At 42.2% G+C, this 21,561-nt stretch overlaps 1 protein-coding gene across 1 annotated transcript in view; it reads left to right on the plus strand.

Annotated features, from left to right (window-relative positions):
• The first annotated feature begins 519 nt into the window (after window positions 1–519).
• Window positions 520–21,561, plus strand: part of FAM107B (family with sequence similarity 107 member B) — a 270,606-nt gene continuing 249,564 nt past the window's right edge. Inside the window, exon 1 of the mRNA XM_059660023.1 lies at window positions 520–933. Coding sequence (XP_059516006.1) covers window positions 520–933 — 414 coding nt within the window. The remainder of the gene's footprint in view (window positions 934–21,561) is intronic.

Consider the following 21,561-nt stretch of genomic DNA (forward strand, 5'->3'; position numbering starts at 1 on the left):
GTCGAGGATCCTCTCGGGGGGTCGTCATTTGTGATAGAGATCTGGGTGGGGTTGTTTTGTTTGGAGGAATAAATATTTGAAAGGGGTAACTGAAGAAGGTTATGTGGCTGTTATGATGTTATTGATACACAGGCTGACGCTATTATAGTGGATACTATCAGGCTACATTATCTTTATGCCTCCAAGGTAACCTGAAGCAACTGTCTATTGACTTGGCACTGCCTTACACTGAAGCGTTTGCCCTGCCTGGGGACTGTAACCTGAGCCAAGCACATACCTCACAGACAGCCTTCTTTAGCGAAATCGTCCAGGAGGAGCCCGTTCGAAGGGTGATGGCCGCTGAGTGACTCTCAGGGAGGGTGGCCTTGCCACATTCTAATCTATTTAGGGGCAACTACTAGAAAGTCCTTCTCTTCAGGCAAGGAAATAGTTATTTACAATCAGGAAACTGGAGGTCATCTGAACTCCTGGAAATTTTTCTTTCTAAAGAATGAACTTTGTCATATTTCACTGCAGGTCATGTCCACGTGGAAAGCAAGGCTCGCCAAAAGACTGAAATCTCCATCTAGGAGGATGCATCCATTTCCATGTTCAGCTCTGCTGGCCTGTTTTGGGAATACGAGGGAGAATGCTCCCTGCGATCAGCCCATAGTGCCTGATACTCATTCCACCATCTATGATCAGCCCAAGGCCAAAGCATGTCGACACCGAGGTCACCCAAAAGGGGAAGAAGGAACTCCAGAGAAAAGGCCAGGTTCTGGTACCTATTTAGACAGAAATGGCAATGCAAATCGGAATTCAAGTAACCACACTGCTGTCCAGCCTGCTGAGACCTCTGAGGATGTGCCTGGGTCTCCAGATGGCGAATTGGACTGTGAAGTAGTTACTTTTCAGACTTCTATCCCCAGACCATCAGTTATTGAAATGCCAATGGTGAGTATTCCCGATGATGTTATAGAAGGAATGGTGTGGAGGAGAGTTCTGATAATTTGGTGAATGACTTCAGGGAACAAAGTTGTTTAACATTATAAGTAAATAAGACATTGAGGGGAACTCTTACTAGTGAGAGGAAGTGTGTAAAGCCTCATAAAGTTCTCAAAGGATGTGGAGGGAGGCAAGGACAATAGCACTGGGGCTTTAGCAATGACCAATATTGACCTTTATTTAGTTGCCTATGGTACTGCAGAGCCAACAGTGTCTCAATAAAATATTAGGGGTAATATCGTTTGGGAAACCTTTTTTTTTTTTTAAACTGGTCTGTGATTTTATATGAAAATGCACACCGTGTGAGGTTGGATTATAGAATTTAAGAATTTGCCTCTATTTAAAATAAATTGGGTGATATCAAAGCAATCTGGGCAAATTTGGAAACCATGACCACTGAGTGTATACAGAGCAATAAACAAAGGAACTGGCTGATGCAACTATTCATGCTATAGGTGTTTCTGTGATTGTTTTCTGAGACTTAAAGGCAGGAGAAAGAAGTTGTTTGAAAAATATAGTGCTGCTACTTTTATAAGGCAGCATCTTGAGTTATTTACCTTTTTACTTTTTTTGGCATTACTGAATTTTAATTGTTGGATATTCTGATTGGATTGAGCTACACAATCATTTCAAAGTTTTTGGTAATTCCAATTTAGGGAGGCAGAGTAGAGGCAGGGTTTCTTGAATAGTGTTTTCCAAATACCAAGTATCCCTTGAGCATTTTTTGGTCTTAGTCCTGGCAAAAAGCTTAGGACCAGACTTATATAACTGAGAAGTCTTTGAGGATCCATTACTAAAATATTCTAATGTAAAATAATACTTTTCTTTAACAAATCACTTTTGTTTGACTTGCTGACTTGAATCCAACAAGCCTCATTACCAATGGAAACTGCCAAGTAATGAAGACAGGGTTAAAATATAATTTAAAAAAGTTTCATTTGACAGTCTACAAGCTTATATACAGTGATTAAATGAACAGAGAATTTCACCAAGCCCTCTGCTATAGCAAGAACTGTAGTAGTTTTTAAAGTACCACTCAAAAATGTGTTTAATTTTCAGTTTAAAATTAAGATGTTTTAGTAGTATTCTAGTTAGCTGAGTGGAGGTCAAGGCCAAGTTTGTATTTCTTACATGTTAAATGAATGAATGATGTACTTGTTTTAATGAACTGAATGAAGACTTTCTGTTGGGTAAACATTCTAGCAACCCAGGATCTACCCAAGTACAGTAGCAACTACAGGAGGTTGACTTGATTTTATCATTGGGGCATATGTGATATAGGGCCTAAAAGTAAATATGTGAACTCAAATATAACCAATTAAACATAGCAAGGTAACATGCATATTTATTGTTTATTTGGCATGAGCAAAGCCATGGATAGATGACAGAGGTTAGAGAGGTCTTATGATAGAAGTAGCCCTAAGGTAAGGCTAAATAGAAGTGTCCCAAAGAGAGACACATAAATGGTTCAAAGGAGGTTGGAGGCTCTGGAAGGTACATTGTAAAGAAGGTGGAATTTGAGATTGGTCCAGAGAGAAGGTTAGGATTTTTATAGGCAGAGATGAAGGGGAGGACATTTCAATAAAAGAAAACTGTATGAACAAAATCCTGGATGTAGGGGTATGTAGTATAGCAATAGGTACATCAGATTGGCTAGATTGAAAAAATACTGGGAAAGGTAGATTGAGACCCAATGTGAAATGCCTTGAGTGCTGTAGTGAAAAGTTAATTCATTTGGCAGTGGCGACACTGAGAATTTTGAATAGAGAAACATCATCCTTCGGATTTCATTCTGGGAAGATAAAAAGGTAGAGCCATGTAGGTTGGATTAGAGTTGGGAACACTGGAGCTGAGCGGCCACTGAAGTAATCTCAGCCTGAGGAGTTACAAAAAGATAGTAGGAGGGTGAGGTAGGAGGGGCAAAAAAGGGACCCATGCAGTAGCAAATGCAGCAGTTGACCCTGGGGTACAGACTAGATAGAGAGGGTGGTGAAATCAAACTGGGAGTGATGAAATGAAAACACCACAAAATTAAGTGTCAGGGTGTGTGGGAAGAACTGGTCATGTGGGTATGGTAAATGGGCATCTAATCTAGTTAAATGCAAGGAGTAAAATTTACAGAGCTCTTACTATTTGCCAGCCATTCTTTTTTTTTTTTTTTAAATAAATTTCTTTATTGATTTCAGAGAGGAAGGGAGAGGGAGAGCTAGAAACATCAATGAGAGAGAATCATTGATTGGCTGCCTCCTGCACGCCCCCCACTGGGGAAGGAACTTGCAACCAGGGCATGTGCCCTTGGCCAGAATTGAACCTGGGACCCTTCAGTCTGCAGGCTGACACTCTATCCACTGAGCCAAACAGGCTACGGCAATTCTTCTAAGTGCTTTACATAGAGTATCCCAGAGGTACATTTCCTTATAATTCCCATTTTGCAGATGGGGACATTGACACTTAGAGAGGGTAAGGCTTGCTCAAGGTCACAGAGGAGGGATGTGATAGAGCCAGGATTGCAGTTCAGGTCTGTTTGATTCCAAAGTCTGACCTCTGAATTATATCAGGCTTCTACTGCTTATTATTATTTGTGTGGTGTTTGAAGATTTCCAATCACATATTCATACATGATCTCACTTTCTATGCAATCAAATTTAAATTCCATTGTGTGTATGTGTACATATTTATATATAAAATAGAGGCCCAGTGCATAAAATTCATGCATGGGGGTGGGTGTCCCTTCAACCCAGCCTGTACCCTCTCCAATCCGGGACCCATCAGGGAATGTCTGACTGCCAGTTTAGGCCTGATTCTCGGGATCGGGCCTAAACCGGCAGCTGGACATCCCTCTCACGATCCTGGACTGCTGGCTCCTAATTGCTCACCTGCCTGCCTGCCTAGTCTCCCCTAACTGCCCCCCTGCTGGCCTGGTCACCCACTGGCCTGGTCACCCCTTACTGCCCCCCCCCGCCGGCCTGGTTGCCCCAAACTGCCCCCTCTGCAGGCCTGGTTGCCCCCAACTGCAACCTCTGCCAGCATGTATGCCCCTAACTGCCTCCCTGCTGGCCTGGTTGCCTCTTACTGCCCCCTCCTGCCAACCTGGTCGCTCCCAACTGCCTCCCCTGCCAGCCTAGTCACCCCTCACAGCCCTTCTGCCAGCCTGGTGGCCCCATACAGCCTGCTCTTCAGTCATTTGGTTGTCACTCACTAACTCCCCTGCTGACCTGGTCACCCCACGCAGCCTGCTGTTCAGTCATTTGGTCATCCCTCACTAACCCTGCTGCCGGCCTGGTAAAGGTAGCCATCTTGTGAGGGTGTGAGGGTTAATTTGCATATTATGTCTTTATTATATAGGATGTATCTTTGTGTGTAATAATTATTTGATTTTTCTTAATTTGCTTAACCTTTTTGATCTTAGTTTCATGGTGTATCACAAGGTGGAAAGGGACACTCTCATTTGCATCCTGCTGATGATAAGGTTTTGTTGATGACAGTGTGGGGCTACTTTGAGATCTTCTGATTAAAAGTGCCATAGCACGGTCCAGTTTTTTCACTACCTAGTAATTTTACCATGGCATGTTTCCTCTCATTAGATGATAAATGAGCTTCTTTTATTATAATCTTGCCTGATGGCAAAAATGTTTCCCTTTTGGATGCACTGATCCCCACATTTAAGCTGCCTTGGTAAAGGCAACAAATAATACTTTTTTCACTTTTTGTTGTTGAGTTCAGCCTCAGAACATAACCATAGCTAAGAAATGGGGACAAATGAGTCCCTCTATCTATCTTTAGTTAACTGGTGTTCAGATAGAAGGGTGATTCAATTAAATTTGAAGCAACATCTGGTCTTAGAGGAAAAGCTCAAGCTAGAGAAGCCAAGTGAACTAAGTAAAAAGGGAATGTTTCTGTGTGCACATGTCTATTTATAAAGTGATGGTGATTAGTCTTCAACCTTTTTTAGGTAATCTCTTCCCTGTTCTAGGCATGAAATCAAGGTGATCACAATCGTAAAGTTAGAATGTCTTATGTCTTCTGATTATGATTTTTTTCTTTCTTAGCAGTGTTACAATTGAAGTGTCTTATAATTGGTAGGGTCATTGAGCCAATGAAACACAGAAGTATGCTATTTATTTATTTTAGCCAAGAGTTATGTGTTCTTACTGTACATCAGGACAGCACTAGCCCCAGGAAACAAAGATGATTAAGACACAGCCCCTAAGTTGCTCATATTCTGGTGGGAAATACAGTTAGGTAAGGGGCAGTATCAATGCAGAGAAGCTTATGGGTCAACACTGGATGCCACAGGAGCACATGAAAGAGTCTCCTATCTTAGCCTTGGGAAGACAGGGGAGGCTGAAATATATGGAGGAGAATCGGTTTCTTCCTTATTCTTTTATAATTTCACATAGAACCTAACACTGCAGCCTTTTAGTTGAATGGTACTGTCTTTCTCCTTGCTCTCTGTCCCTTAACAATGGTGGCAGTTTAAGAAAGACACAGCTTCCACACTGAGCGGTTTCAGAATAGTTGGGTAGTTTCAGAAGGTCTTTCAGTTGTAAGTTTTTATCTTGTTCTTACTCAAACAACATAGCCAGCCTCACACAGGAAGAGAAAGTAACTGTGGTTTAGGAAATCATTCCTGAGTATTCTAACTAAAAGTCTGTTTTACAAAAAATAAAGGAAGCGGGGCTGGGGTGACTTAGTGGTTGAGTATTGACCCATGAACCAAGAGGTCACCAGTTTGCTTCCCAGTCAGTGCATATTTCAGGGTTGTGGGCTTGATCCTAAGTAGGGGGCATGCAGGAGGCAGCCAATCAATGTTTCTCTCTCATCAATGTTTCTACCTCTCTATCCCTTACTCTCTAAAATCAATAAAAACTTTTTTTAGAGGATGGGAAACAAGGCCCATCTTGGAGTTAGGACATCCCTGGAACCCAGATGGTGGCCTGGACCAAGCCTCAGAGGCTCAGGTAGTCACTGCTTTCTAGGGTCCGAGTTTCAGCTCTCTAGACACTTTTGTCAGTTATCCTTACCTAAAAGATAGCCTCATTAAAAAATGTTTTTATTGATTTCAGAGAGGAAGGGAAAGGGAGAGAGAGATAAACATCAATGATGAGAGAGAATAATTGATTGGCTGCCTCCTGAAAGCCCCCTACTGGGGATTGAGCCTGCAACCTGGGTATGTGCCTTGACTAGGAACTGAACTGTGATTCATGGGTTGACACTAAACCGCTGAGCAACATCAGCTGGGCAAAGATAGCTTCTTTGTACCCACACTTATAAATTAGAATGTTGTGTTACTTGTAAGTCTTGAGGACTGTCAGGGAAGGGCTGACTAAGCCATGTGTTTTCTCCACAGGAAAATTAGACATAAAAGAAATGACAACTAGAAATTTTTTGAAGAGTATAGACTCAGAGGAAGGGGGAGCTACATTATTTTATTACAGTAAAATACATAGAACTCAAATTTACAATTTTAATTATTATTATTTTCAAAAAATATTTATTGTTGAGATTATTACAGATGTACCTCTTTTTTCCCCCCATAGCTCCCCACCTCCCAGTTCCCACCCCACCCCAGGCCCTTGCCACCCTATTGTCTGTGTCCATAGGTACTGCATACATGCATATAAGATCTTTGTCTAATCTCTTTTCGCACCCTCACAGCCCCTTCCCTCTGAGAATCGCCAGTTTGTTCCACTTACAACCCCTGATTCTATTCCATTCATCAGTTTATTCTGTTCATCAGATTTTTTATTCATTTGATTTTTAGATTCACTTGTTAATAGATATGTATTTGTTGTCACTTTGTTGTTCATAACTTTTTATCTTTACCTATTTCTTCTTCCTCTGCTTAAAGAATACCCTTCAGCATTCCTTATAATACTGGTTTGGTGGTAATGAACTCCTTTAGCTTTTACTTGTCTGTGAAGCTCTTTATCTGACTTTCAATTCTAAATGATAGCTTTACTGAGTAGAGTATTCTTGGTTGTAGGTTCTTGCTATTCATCATTGAATATTACTTGCCACTCCCTTCTGGCCTGCATAGTTTCTGTTGAGAAATCAGCTAAGAGTCGTATGGATACTCCCTTGTAGGTAACTGTTTTTTTTCTTGCTGTTTTTAAGATTCTCTGTCTTTTGCCCTTGGCATTTTAATTATGATGTGCCTTGGTGTGGTCCTCTTTGGATTCCTCTTTTATGGGGTTCTCTGTGCTTCCTGGACTTGTAAGTCTATTTCTTTCACCAGGTAGGGGAAGTTTTCTGTCATTATTTCTTCAAATAAGTTTTCAATATCTTGCTCTCTCTCTTCTTCTAGCACCCCCATAATTTGGATGTTGGTACGCTTGAAGTTGTCCCAGAGGCTCCTTACACTATCTTCATATTTTTGGATTCTTTTTTCTTTTTGCTCTTCTGGTTGAGTGTTTTTTGCTTCCTCAAATTTCAAATCATTGACTTGATTCTTGGGATCCTCTAGTCTACTGTTTAATTCCTGTATATTATTCTTTATTTCAGTCAGTGTATGCTTAATTTCTGACTGGTCCTTTTCCATTTTTTTTTTTAGCATTCTCACTAAGATCCTTGAAGGTCTCACTAAGTTCCTTAGAGGTTTCTAGAAGATTCTTGAATAACCTTATAAATGTGGCTTTGAACTCTATATCCAGTAGTTTGCTTTCTTCCATTTCTTTCATTTGTGACATGTTTCTTTGTCTCCGCATTTTGGCTGCTTCCCTATGTTTGTTTATATGTATTGGGTAGCTGCTAAGTCTCCTTGAGTTGATAGAGTGGCCTGGTGTAGTAGGTGTCCCATAGGGCCTAGTGGCTCAGCCTCCCCAATCACCTGAGGTGAACACTCTTGGTGCACTCCTTTGTGGGCTGTGTGCACAGTGTTGTTGTAGTTGAGCCTTGATTGTTGTTGGTATCACTGGGAGGAATTGACCTCCAGGCCAATTGGCTTAGGGACCAGCTGCAACTACAGTGGGAAAGCAGCTGTGCAGAAGACACCCTTATGGGGCAGGACTTGCTTCAGTGGGGCTTTGGTGCTCACTGAGTCTGTCGCTTGAGTGTGTCACTTATGGATGTGAAGAGTTATAATCTGGCATAGCCTCACACTGACCACTGGGTACACTGGCTCTTGGATTTCCAAGGAGGTGCAAAGTCAGCCACTGCCTGCCGCCACCCAGCAGGAGCTACAGAGAAATCTGCAGATTTCTCCTCTTTGTATCGGGTTTGGAAGTGCCCAGACGAGGCCCAGCTGTGAAGCAAGGAAGGCTGGTGCTGGTGCCAGCCTTGGGCCTTTTATTGATAGCTTTGGGGCTCCCTGACCCAGCTGCAGCTTGTTTGACAGGTTTTAGGCTGAGAATGGAAAGGCCATTCATATGCAAAAGCCACTGCGCACAGCTTGGGTGGGGTTGTAAATTGGGTAGGGCAGGGTCTCAGGGAACTTCCAGGATGGAGCAAACCAAAATGTCTGCCAGTCAGCACTGCACCGGGGAGGTCCCAGCACAGGAACAATGACTGCTGCGAACACCTCTATCTGTAAGAAAGCCGCCCCCATGTTCCTGCCCTGATGCCAGACAGTCCAGTTTCTCCCCATATCTGTCTGGGTCCCCCAGAGCCTTGCCCAGCACTGGAGCTCAGAGCAGGCTGGAGCTTGTAAATTCAGTTCACGGTGCCACCCTTTTAAGAGGAGCAGCTGGGTCTCTAGCAGCCTGTGTGTCACTCAGCCTCAACCTGCACTGGTTTTTACAGTCCTAGTTCTTACTGCCCTTAGGGATTTCTTTCCCTAGCTTTGGAACCCTGGGCTGGGGGTCTGGTGTGGGGCTGGGACTCCTTGCTCCTCTAGGCAGCCTCCAAAAAGGCAATCTCCCTCCTGATTAAAAAAGCGGCACACCCAGGTGCCGGACCAGCCCGTTCTGCACCTTTGTGCCTACTACCAGTCTCAATGCACTTTCTTCTTTACCTCTCTAGTTGTAGTACTTCCACTCAGTCAGCTTTCCTGCAGTTCTGGATGATAGTTGTTTTGTAATTTTCATGTGGTTGTGGGAGGCAGCAAGTACAGATGTTTACCTATGTTGCCATCTGGTTCCTCTCTCAATTTTAATTATTTTAATGTGTACAGTTCTGAGGCATTCAGTATGTTCACACTGTTGTAAAACCTTAACTACTATCCATTTGCAGAACTTTTTTCATCTTCTCCAACTCAACTCCCTATTCACCCTTCTTTCCATCCTCTGGTAACCACCATTCTACTTTCTGTCTCTGTGAATTTAACTATTCTATTACTTCATGTAAGTGGAATCATACACTATTTGTTCTTTATATCTAGCTTATTTCACTTAGCATAATGTTCTCAAGGTTTATCCATGTTGAAATATGTGTCAGGGGCTTCCATTGAAGATGGTGGCATAGGTACTCTCCTTCTTCCACAACCACATCAAAAACACAGACTTGCAAAGATGCGACTGGCAGGACAGCAGTGAGAGAGAGAGTGTGAGAGAGTGAGGGAGTGAAAGGGGAGTGTGTGTATGTGTGGTGTGTGTGTGTGAGTGACTGAGGGACAGTTAGATCCTGTGGGATTGGCGGACTGGGCTGTCTTAGATGGGCAGTCACTTCTGCTACAAGCACTCTCGGGTGGCCGGCACTGGCACAGAAACCATGCCATCTTGAAGGTCAGAGCTGCTGTGACCAGGAGCCCAGCTTCACCACCACCCAGACAGGCCTCAGATGCAAACTGGGACTCTATAGCCACTCTGGACAAAGACCTGCTACCACAGCTGCAGACCACAGACACTGACACTCCAGCCATCCTGGCCGCAGGCTCCTGTGAGTCCCAGAGCATGTTCCCCTCCCACTGATCTGCTGCAGTAGTGCATGAGCAGGCCTCCTGTTGACCTGCGGTGACCATGCCACCTGACCCCCGAGTGCCTGTGACTGACTTTGGGTGTGCACAGGCACAGGGCTCTCACTGACCCGCTGCTGCCACGCCACCCAGGTCCTGGGCACACCTCTGACGAGCAGGCCTGTGACTCTGACTCTTGGTGCATGCATGCAGGGCTGCTGTCGATGCATGGCAGCCACATCACCAGCCCCCAAGCATGCCCAACTCTGATTCTCAGCGTGTGCAGGACCCCTGCCAATACACAGCATCTGTGTGTCTTGGCACCTGAGCTCTCCTGTGACTCTCGGGCTCAGGCCCCTGCAACTCGGTGCCTGGACCCTTTGGTGCTAGCAAAAATGGGGAGACAATGAAACAATCCCCAAAGGAAAGAAAAGGAGGAACCACCCCTCCAAAAAAGGAAGTAAATGAAACAGAGTCAGAAAAAGAATTAAGAATAATGGTCGTACAGTTCATAAACCAGATGGATGAGAAAATGAACAACCTATGAAAGAATCAAGAGAAATAAAAGTGATATAGCTACAATAAAAAACATAATGGAAGGCTTCAAGAGTAGACTAGGAGAAGTGGAGGCCAGAATTAGTGAGTTAGAAGACAAGGTAGAGAAAAAAGCCCAATCTGAACAGCAACCAGAGAAAAATATTAGAAAGTAGGGGGAAAGCCTTAGGGAGCTTTGGGACACGATGAAACGAAGTAACATACATATAATAGGGGTGCCAGAAGGACAAGAAGAATAGCAAGGATTAGAGAACCTATTTGAAGAAACAATGATAGAAAACTTCCCTGATATGTGGAAGAAAAAAATCACAGAAGCACAGAGAGTCCCAAACAAGATGAACCCAAAAAGACCCACACCAAGACATTGTGTAATTACAATGGCAAACATTAACAACAAAGAGAGAATCTTAGAGGCTGCAAGAAAGAGACAGAGAATTACCTACAAGGGATCTCCTATTAAATTATAAAATGATTTCTCAACAGAAACACATCAGGCCAGAAGGGAAGGGATGAAGTATACAAAGTGATGCAAAGCAAGGGACTGAATCCAAGCATACTCTATCCAGCAAGGCTATCATTCAAAATTCAAGGGGAAATTAGGAGCTTCAGAGAGAAAAAAAAAAGGCTAATGGAAAAAGAAAAAATAGAAAGGGAAGAAGGAACACAGGCATAAAGAATAAAAATTGGCTACAAACAAGTACCTATCAATAATAACTTTAAATGTAAACCAACTAAATGCTCCAATCAAAGACATCGAGTGGCTGAATGGATAAGAAAACATGACCCACACATATGCTGTCTACAAGAGATCCACTTCAGAACAAGTGATTCACACAGACTGAAAATGAAGAGATGGAAGAATATTTTTCAGGCAAATGGTAATGAACAAAGAGCTGGGGTAGCAATACTTATATCAGACAAAATAGACCTCAAAGTGAAGACCCTAACAAGAGACAAGGAAGGCCACTTCATAATACTAAAGGGATTGATACAACAAGAGGATATAACTCTGGTTAACATATATGCACCCAATGCAGGAGCATCAAAATACATAAAAAAAAACTCTTCTGAAAGATATCAGGGGAGAGATCGACAGCAATACAATCATAGTAGAGGACTTTTACATCCCATTGACATCACTGGATAAATTCTCTAGGCAAAATATCAGGAAAGAAACAGCAATCTTAAATGACTCACTAGATCAGATGGACTTAATTGCCATCTTCAGAACATTTCACGCCAAAGCTACAGAATATAAATTCTTCTCAAGTGCACATGGGACATTTTAAAAAATAGACCACATATTGAGACACAGGCAAAGTCTCTTCAAATTCAAGAAGATTGAAATCATATCAAGCATCTTCTCAGATCACAATGGCATAATATTAGAAATCAAGTACAATAAAAACAATCACAAAAATTCAAACACTTGGAAACTAAATAGCATGCTATTAAACAATGATAGGATTACCAAAGAGATCAAAGAAGAAATAAAAAACATCCTGGAAACAAATGACAACAAAAACACAATGATCCAAACTCTAGGGTCACAGTAAAAGCAGTCCTGAGAAGGAAGTTCATAGCATTGCATGCCTACCTGAAAAAGCAAGCAACTTGAAGAATTAGAAAGAGAGCAACAGAAAAGCCCAGAGTAAGCAGAAGGAAGGAAATACTAGAGTGGAAATAAATGACATAGGCACCAAAAATCAATACGAAAGATAAATGAAACCAATACCTGGTTCTTTGAAAGGATAAACAAGATTGATGAACCTCTAGCCAGGGTCACCAAGAAGCAAAGAGAGAGGACCCAAATAAACAAAATCAGAAATAAAAGAGGTAAAATAACATCAGACCCCACAGAAATACAAAGGATTGTAAAAAATACTATGAGCAACTCTATTCCAACAAACTGGTCAACCTAGAAAAAATGGACATATTTCTAGAAAAATACAACCTTCCAAAACTCAATCAAGAAGAATCAAAACATTTGAATAGACTGATAACTATGGAGGAAATTGAAGCAGTAATCGAAAATCTTCCAGAAAACAAAAGCCCTAGACCAGATGGCTTCACAGGGGAGTTTTATCAAACATTCAAAGAAGAACTGAAACCTCTCCTCCACAGACTATTTCAAAATATTCAAGAGGAAGGCACACTTCCAAGCTCTTTCTATGAAGCCAGCATTACCCTAGTGTAGATAAAGACACTACAAAGACAAAGAATTATAAGCCAATATCTCTGATGAACATAGATGCTAAAATCTTCAACAAAATTCTAGCAAATCAGATCCAGCATTACATTAGAAATATCATACACCATGACCAAGTGGAATTTATTCCGGGGATGCAAGACTGGTATAATATATGCAAATCAAGAAATGTGATACATCACATAAACAAATTGAGTGATGAAAACCATATAATCGTATCTATTGATGCAGAAAAAGCATTTGACAAAATCCAAAACCCTTTCTTGATAAAAATTCTCAGTAAGGTGGAAATAGAGGAATCATACCCAACATAATAGAATCCATATATGACAAACCTATAGCCAACATCATACTCAATGGGCAAACATTAAAACCATTTCCCCTAAAACAGGAATAAGACAGGGATGCCCACTCTCACAACTCCTGTTCAACATAGTACTGGAAGTGCTAGCCATAGTGATCAGACAAGAAGAATAAATAAAAGGCATCCAAATTGGAAAAGAAGAAGTAAAACTCTCATTATTCACATATGACATGATATTGTACATAGAAAACCCCAAAGAGTACATCAAAAACCTACTAGACTTAATAAATGAATTTGGCAATGTAGCAGGACTCAAAATTAACTCCCAGAAATCTATGGCTTTTTTATACACCAATAATGAACTCATAGAAAGAGAAACAAACAAACAAAAAACCAATCCCATTTACCATTGCAACAACAAAAAAATAAGACACTTAGGAATAAACTTAACTAAGGAGGTAAAAGACTCAGAAAACTAAAGGACAGTGACAAAAGGGATAGAGGAAGACATAAACAGATGGAAGAACATACCATGTTCATGGATTGGTAGAATCAACATTATTAAAATGCCCATACTACCCAAAGCAATCTATAGCTTCAATGCAATCCCCATTAAGATACCAACAGCATATTTCACAGACCAAGAACAAACTCTCCAAAAATTCATATGGAATAAAAAAAAGTCCCCGAATAGCCACAGCAATTTTGAGAAAGAAGAACAAAGTTGGAGGCATCACAATACTAGATATCAAGCCATAGTACAAAGCCACTGTTTTCAAAACTGCCTGGTACTGGCACAAGAACAGACATGTAGACCAATGGAACAGAACAGAGAACCCAGAAATCGACCCAAGTCATTATGCTCAATTAATATTTGACAAAGGAGGCAAGAGCATACAATGGAATCAAGACAGTCTCTTCAATAAATGGTGTTGGACAAATTGGACAGATACATACAAAGAAATGAATCTAGACCACCAACTTACACCATACACCAAAATAAACTCAAAATGAATAAAGGACTTAAATGTAAGATGGGAAACCATAAAAATCTTAGAAGAGTCCACAGGCAGCAAAATAATCAGACATATGTCGTAGCAATATCTTTACCAATACAGCTCCTAGGGCAATGGAAACTAAGGAGAAAATAAACCAATGGAACTACATCAAAATAAAAAGCTTTTGCACAGTAAAAGAAACCATCAACAAAACAACAAGAAAGCCCATTCCATGGGAGAACATATTTGCCAATGTCATATCTGATAAGGGTCTAATCTCCAAAATTTTTAGGGAACTCATACATCTTAACAAAAAGAAAATAAACAGTCCAATTAAAAAATGGGCAAAGGACTTAAATAGACCCCTTTCAAAAGTTGACATACAGAAAGCCAAGAGACATATGAAAACATGCTCTAAGCCACGAATCATCTGAGAGATGCAAATCAAAATGACAATGAGATATCATCTCACACTTGTCTGGATGTCTATCATCAAATCAACAAATGGTAAGTGCTGGTGAGGATGTGGAGAAAAAGGAACCCTCATGCACTGCTGGTGGGAATGCAGACTGGTGCAGCCACTGTGGAGAACAGTATGGAGTTTCCTCAAAAAACTAAAAATGGAACTCCCATTTGACCCAGTAACCCCACTTCTAGGAATATATCCCAAGAAACCAGAAACACCAATCAGAAAGGACATAGCAACACAATTTACAATAGTTAAGATTTGGAAACAACCTAAGTGCCCATCAGCAGATGAGTGGATTAAAAAGCTGTGCTACATCTACACAATGTGATACTACACTGCTCTAAAAAGGAAAGAACTCTTACCATTTGTAACAGCATGGATGGGTATAGAGAGCATTATGCTAAGTGAAATAAGCCATTCAGAGAAAGAGAAATATCACATGATCTCACTCATTTGTGGAATATAATGAACAAAAATAGGTACAGAGAGCATAGAACAAAATGGTAAACTTCATTGGGAAGACAGGGAACACCTGGAGGGGGCGGTGTAGGAGATCAACCAAAGGACTTGTATGCATGCATATAAGCAAAGCCAATGGACACTGACACTAGGGTGAGTGAGGGCATGTGCTAGGGGGTGGAGATGGCAGGGGGAAGTCAATGGGTGAAAAAGGAGACATGTAATTCTACAACTAAATTAGAGAACAATCATTCAGAACCCCCTGAAATCTAGCTGAACGGAAGTGCTACAACTAAGGATATAAAGAAGAAGCCACATTGAGACTGGTAGGAATGGTGGCGATGGGAATGGCTGGTCTTACACCCTTTTTATGGTGGATAAAAAGGAGAGATATCTCAGCTGCAGAGGTCTCCCATGAGGAGCAAGGGGTCTCAGCCCCACACCAGGCCTCCTTGCCCAAGGTCCCAGTGCTGGGAAGAAAAGTCCCCATAACTTCTGGCTGTAAAACCCAGAGGGGATTGAGGCTGAGGGAAGGCAGAGGCTGCTGGTGATCCAGACAGCTCCTCTTTAAGGTCCCACACAGAGACTTGCTTGGACTCAGTCCTGAGTTTCAGCATGGAGTAGCGCCAAAGGCACCAGGGACATATGGAGAGGAACTGAACTTTCTGGCATCAGGATGAGAGCTCGAGGGGCTGCTTTCTCCCAGACAGAAGTGTTGATAGAGACTACTGTTCTTTTTCTGAGCCCTTACCCCAAATAGTCAGCAGGTTGCCATATCTAAGTCTCCATCAACCTGGCTATCACTATTTGCTCTGCCCTAAGACCCGGCCCACTAACTTGTGGGTCCACTCAAGCTGTTCCCATTGGTTTTCCTATACAAATGACCTGTCATGGATCATGCTTCAGATTTTCCTAAAGTCTCTCAAACCAGTTGTATCTGGTGGCCACAGGCCCGGCACTAGCAGCAGCCAGCCTTGGTTCATGGCTCGGCTTCATCTCGGCACCACCATGCCTACCACAAGTTGCAGCCATCTGCAGATCACTTAGTAGCTCATGCCAGGTGGCCTGGTGGCTGACCTTGGCCTACACCTCCTGGAAGGCCCCAGAGCCAGTGCACCCAGTGGATAGCTTCAGACCGTGTTGATGCACCACCATCCAACCACCTCCTCTAATGACACACTCAAGGGGCAGACTTCATGGGCATCAGAGTCCTACTTTGTGGGGTGGGCCCCTGCACAGCTGATCTGTTCCAGCCAGTTCTTTCAGCCAACTGGCCTTGGGGTAAATCCCTCTTATTGACCTGCCAACAGTAATCAAGGCTCAACTAGAAGAGGATTGTGTACATATCCCACAAGGTTGGGGGCGGGGCACACCTAAAGTGCCCCGCTCAGGTGAATGGAGAGGCTGTGCCAGTGATACCTATAGGATACCCACTAAGGTAACCACTCTACCAAGCCTGGGGTACATAGCAGCTATACCTAATACAGAAAAACAAACACAGGAGGCTGCCAAATTGAGGAGGCAAAGAAACATGTCCCAAATGAAAGAACAGAACAAATATCCAGATAAAGAACTAAATAAAATGAAAATAAGCAGTATATTAGATGCAGAGTTTGAAACACTGGCTAAAAGGATGCTCACTGAACTTAGGGGAAGCATAGATGAACTTTGAGAGAACTTCATCAGCATAAAAATGGACATGGGAACCATAAAAAAGAACCAATCAGAAATGAAGACTACACTAACTGAAATGAAGAATCATTTACAAGGAGTCAACATTAGAGTAGATAAAGATGAGAATCAAAACAGTGATTTGGGCCAAAACTGGTTTGGCTCAGTGGATAGAGCGTTGGCCTGCGGATCGAGGGGTCCCGGGTTCGATTCCGGTCGAGGGCATGTACCTGGGTTGCGGGCACATCCCCAGTGGGAGATGTGCAGGAGGCGGCTGATCGATGTTTCTTTCCCATCGATGTTTCTAACTCTCTATCTCTCTCCCTTCCTCTCTGTAAAAAATCAATAAAATATATTTAAAAAAAACAAAAAAACAAAAAAACACACAGTGATTTGGAATATAAGGAAGCAAAAAGCACCCAGTCAAAACAGCAAAAAGAAAAATGCCCCCCCCCCCCCCGCAATGAGGATAATATAAGGAGCCTTGGGACAACTTCAAGTGCACCAACATTGAGATCAGGGGTTGCTAGAAGGAGAATAAAGAGAGCAAGAAATTGGAAACCTATTTGAAAAAATAATGACAGAAAATTCCCTAACCTGGTGAAGGAAATAGGCACACAAGTCCAGGAAGCACAGAAAGCCCCAAACAAGATGAACCCAAAGAGGCTCATACCGAGACACATCGTAATTAAAATGCAAAGGGTTAACGACAAAGAGAGAATCTTAAAAACAGCAAGAGAAAAGCAGTTAGCTGCCTACAAAAGAGCTCCCATAAGACTGTCGGCTGATTTCACAACAGAAACTTTGCAGGCCAGAAGGTATTGACAAGAAATCTTCAATGTTTTAATAAAACAAGGACCCACAACCAAGATTAATCTACCCAACAAAATTATCATTTAGAATTGAAGAACAAATAGAGAGCCTCCCAGACAAGAAAAAGCTAGAATTCATCACCACCAAATCAGTATTATATGAATGTTAAAGGATCTTCTTTATGAAGCAGAAAAAGATAAAAAGCTAAAAAATATAAACAATAAAATAGCAATTAATACATGTCTATCAACAATTAAATCTAAAAAACAAAAGCAAATGAACAAGCAGAACAGAAACAGACTCATAGATGCAGAGAACATTTTTTTTTTATAATCTTTGTTCATTCACAACAGATGGCTATTGTTGTGTTGGCTGTTGTCATTTTTTAAAAAAATATTTTATTTATTTATTTCAGAGCCGAAGGGAGAGTGAGAAATAGAAACTTCAATGATGAAAGAGAATCACTGGTTGGCTGCCTCCTGAATGCCCCCTATTGGGGGTCGAGCCCACAACCCAGGCTTTTGCCCTTGACTGGAATCGAACCTGGACCCTTTAGTCCACAGGCCAATGCTCTATCCACTGAGCCAAATCATCTAGGGTGCAGAGACATTTTGATAGTTGCCAGATGGGAACAGGGTTGGGAGGATGGGTGAAAAAAGTGAAGGGATTAAGAAGTACAAATTGGTAGTTACGGAATAGTCATGGGGATGTAAAGTCAAAAGATAGTCAATAATATTCTAATAACTATGTATGTTGTAAGATAGGTATGAGATTTTTTTCAGGATGATCACTTAGTAAGTTACAAAATGTCTAATCACTGGGATGTACACCTGAAACTAATGTAATATTTTATGTTAACTGTAATTGAAAAACAAAAAATGATTTAAAAAATCCTAATCTACAATTTGTTATACATAAAGGATCAGACTGTCAAATCAGAATCACATGAATCAGAGATCTTGCCCAGTGTCAAGCTTCACTAATAATTTAAAGAATAGGTCATCAAGAGGTAGGTATGGGGCATGGAGGGTGGCTCTCACTGTGTGACATGACTTCACTTGGTCTCATAGCTGACCTCTTCTGGGCCAGAGAGTTGCATGTCCATTGCAGAAAGAAAGTACCTGAGAACAATCCTCAACTATATGGTTTTAGATAGATTTACAATTTTTAGGTGTTTTGAATTAAAATATATTCCTGGACTTATAGTAAAAACTAGGGGCCCGGTGCACGAAATTCGTGCACTGGGTGTGTGTGTGTGTGTGGGGGGAGTGTCCCTCAGCCCAGCCTGCCCCCTCTCACATACTGGGAGCCCTCAGGCGTTGACCCCCGTCACCCCCCAATCGCAGGATCGGCCCCTTGCCCAGGCCTGACGCCTCCGCCAGAGGTGTCAGGCTTGGACAGGGGACCCCTATCTCCCCCCGATCACTGGCTCTGGCCCCCGCCCAGGCCTGAGGCCTCTGGCTCAGGAATCATGCCTGGGCAGGGGACCCCCATCTCCCTCTGATCGCTTGCTCCACCCCCCACCCAAGCCTGACGCCTCTGACCCAGGCTTCAGGCCTGGGTAAGGGGACCATCATATCCCCCCAATCCCCAGCTCCGCCCCCCGCCCAGGCCTGACGCCTCGGCCAAAGGAGTTTACCCTCATCACCCTCCAATCACCAATCACCAGATCGGCCCCTTGACCAGGCCTGAGGCCTCCGGCAGAGGTGTCAGGCCTGGGCAGGGGACCCCCAGCTCCCCGTGGTTGCAGGCTCCGCCCCTGCCCAGGCCTAATGCCTCTGGCCTAGGTGTACAGCCCGGGCAGCGGGGACCCGCAGCTGCAGCGGCCCCGCGATCATGGGCTTCGCTTTAGGCCCAGGCAAGGGACCCCTAGCTCCTGGGACTGCCAGCTTCGACCTTGCCCAGCTCCCATCGCTGGCTCCACCCCTACTTCCTGCTATCACTGGCCAGGGCGGCAAAGGCGCCTGATTCTCTGATCATGGCTGGGGGGCAGGGCAAAGGCAGCCCCAGGGCCGCCTTTGCCCTGCCCCCCAGCTCTTAGCTCCCCCCTGGGTTTCCGATCACTGTCAGTGGCAGGGGGCTTCTTCCTGCTTTCCCTTTCACCTCCCTGCATTGTGCCTACATATGCAAATTAACCGCCATCTTGTTGGCAGTTAACTGCCAATCTTAGTTGGCAGTTAATTTGCATATAGCCCTGATTAGCCAATGAAAAGGGTGTCGTCGTACGCCAATTACCATTTTTCTCTTTTATTAGATAGGATAGAAAAAGAAAGCAACATGTGTCAGAATGTCCTTCCTTTTTAAAGCTGCATAATATTCCATTGCATGTATATATCACACTTTGTTTACACATTCATCTGTTGATGAACACGAGTCATTTCTACCTTTTGATAATTGGGAATAATGCTGTTATCAATATGTGTGTACAAATAAACTTCAAGACCCTATTTTCAGTTCTTTTGAGTGAAATTTCTGGATCATAAGGTAATTTTTTAATTTTTTGAGAAACTGACGTACTAGTTTCTAAAATGTTTGTACCACTTTCTATTCCTAAGAGCAATGCACAAGGGCTCCAACTTCTCCACATCCATGCCACCACTTGTTGCTTTCTGAAGTTTTTGTTTGTTTTGATAATAGCCATCCTAATGGGTATGAAGTGCTATCTCACTGTGTTTTAAATTTGCATTTTCCTAATGATTAGTGTTGTTGAACATCTTTTTATGTGCAAAAGTCATTGGCCATTTGTAATCTTCTTTGTAGAAATGTCTATTCAAGAACTTTTCCCATTTTTAAATTGGTTTTTAAAAATTTTTGTTGTTGAATTATAAGAGTTCTTTACATAGTCTGAATATTAAACCCTTATCAGATATATGACTTGCAAATATTTTCTTCTATTCTGTGAGTTGCCTTTTCTCTCTGTTGATAGTGTCCTTTGATGTACAAAAATTTATAGTTTTGCCCAGCCAGTGGGGCTCAGTTTGTTGAGTGTCCCATGCACCAAGAAGTGGCTGGTTCGATTCCCGGCTGGTCATGGTACATGCCCAGTTGCAGGCTTGATCCTCAGTAGGGGGCATGCAAGAGGCAGCCAGTTGATGTTTCTTTCTCATTGATGTTTCTCTCTCTATCTCTTCCTTCTTATCTCTGAAATCAATGAAAACATATTTTTTAAAAATATATTTTATTGATTTTTTACAGAGAGGAAGGGAAAAGGATAGTTAGAAACATCAATCAGCTGCTTCCCACATACCCCAAACTGGGCATGTGCCTGCAACCAAGGTACATGCCCTTGACCGGAATCGAACCTGGGACCTTTCAGTCCGCAGGCCGATTCTCTATCCACTGAGCCAAACCGGTTAGGGCTGAAAAATATTTTTAAAATTTTTTATAGTTTTGATTAAGTCCAATTTATCTATTCTTTCTTTTGCTGCCTGTGCTCTTGGTGTCATAGTCAAGAAGTCATTGCCAAATATAGTATCATGAAGCTTTTTCTCTATGTAATATATATATATATTGATTTCAGAGAGGAAGGGAGAGGGGGAAAGAGATAGAAACACCAAGATGAGAGAGAGAATCATTGATCGGCTGCCTCCTGCACACCCCCTCCTGGGGATTGAGCCCGCAACCCGGGCATGTGTCTCTGGCTGGAATCAAACTTGGGACTCTTCAGTCCGCAGGTCAAGGCTCTATCCACTGAGCCAAACCAGCTAAGGCTCTATGTATTCTTTTAAGAGTTTTAGTTCTTTACATTTTAGATCTTAGTTCTTATATTTAGGTCTTTGATCCCTTTTGAGTTAGTTTTTGTAATATGGTGTAAGGTAAGGATCCAAATGCATTTATTTTTGCATGTGGATATCTAATTTTTGCAATACCATTTTTTGGAAAGACTGTCCTTTTATTGAATGGTCTTGGCACTGTTGTGAAAAATCTTTTGACCATATATGTGAGGGTTTATTTTTGAGCTCTCTATTCTATTCCATTCGTCTATATGTCTTTATGCCAGTGCCACACTGCTTTGATTACTGTAGCTTTGTAGAGGTTTTGAAATCCGACTTTCAACTTTGTTCTTTTTCCCCAAGATTTTCTTGGCTATTTGGGGTCCCTTGAAATTTCATATGAATTTTAGGATGAATTTTTCTATATCTAGAAAAAATCATTGGGATTTTGATAGGGATTGCATTGAAACTATAGATTGTTTTGTATAGTATGACATCTTAATAAGATTCGGACTTCTAACTCATGAACATGGTTTGTCTCCCCATTTATCTGTGC

Source organism: Myotis daubentonii, chromosome 1 (assembly GCF_963259705.1).
Source record: "Myotis daubentonii chromosome 1, mMyoDau2.1, whole genome shotgun sequence".
Classification (NCBI taxonomy): Eukaryota; Metazoa; Chordata; class Mammalia; order Chiroptera; family Vespertilionidae; genus Myotis; species Myotis daubentonii.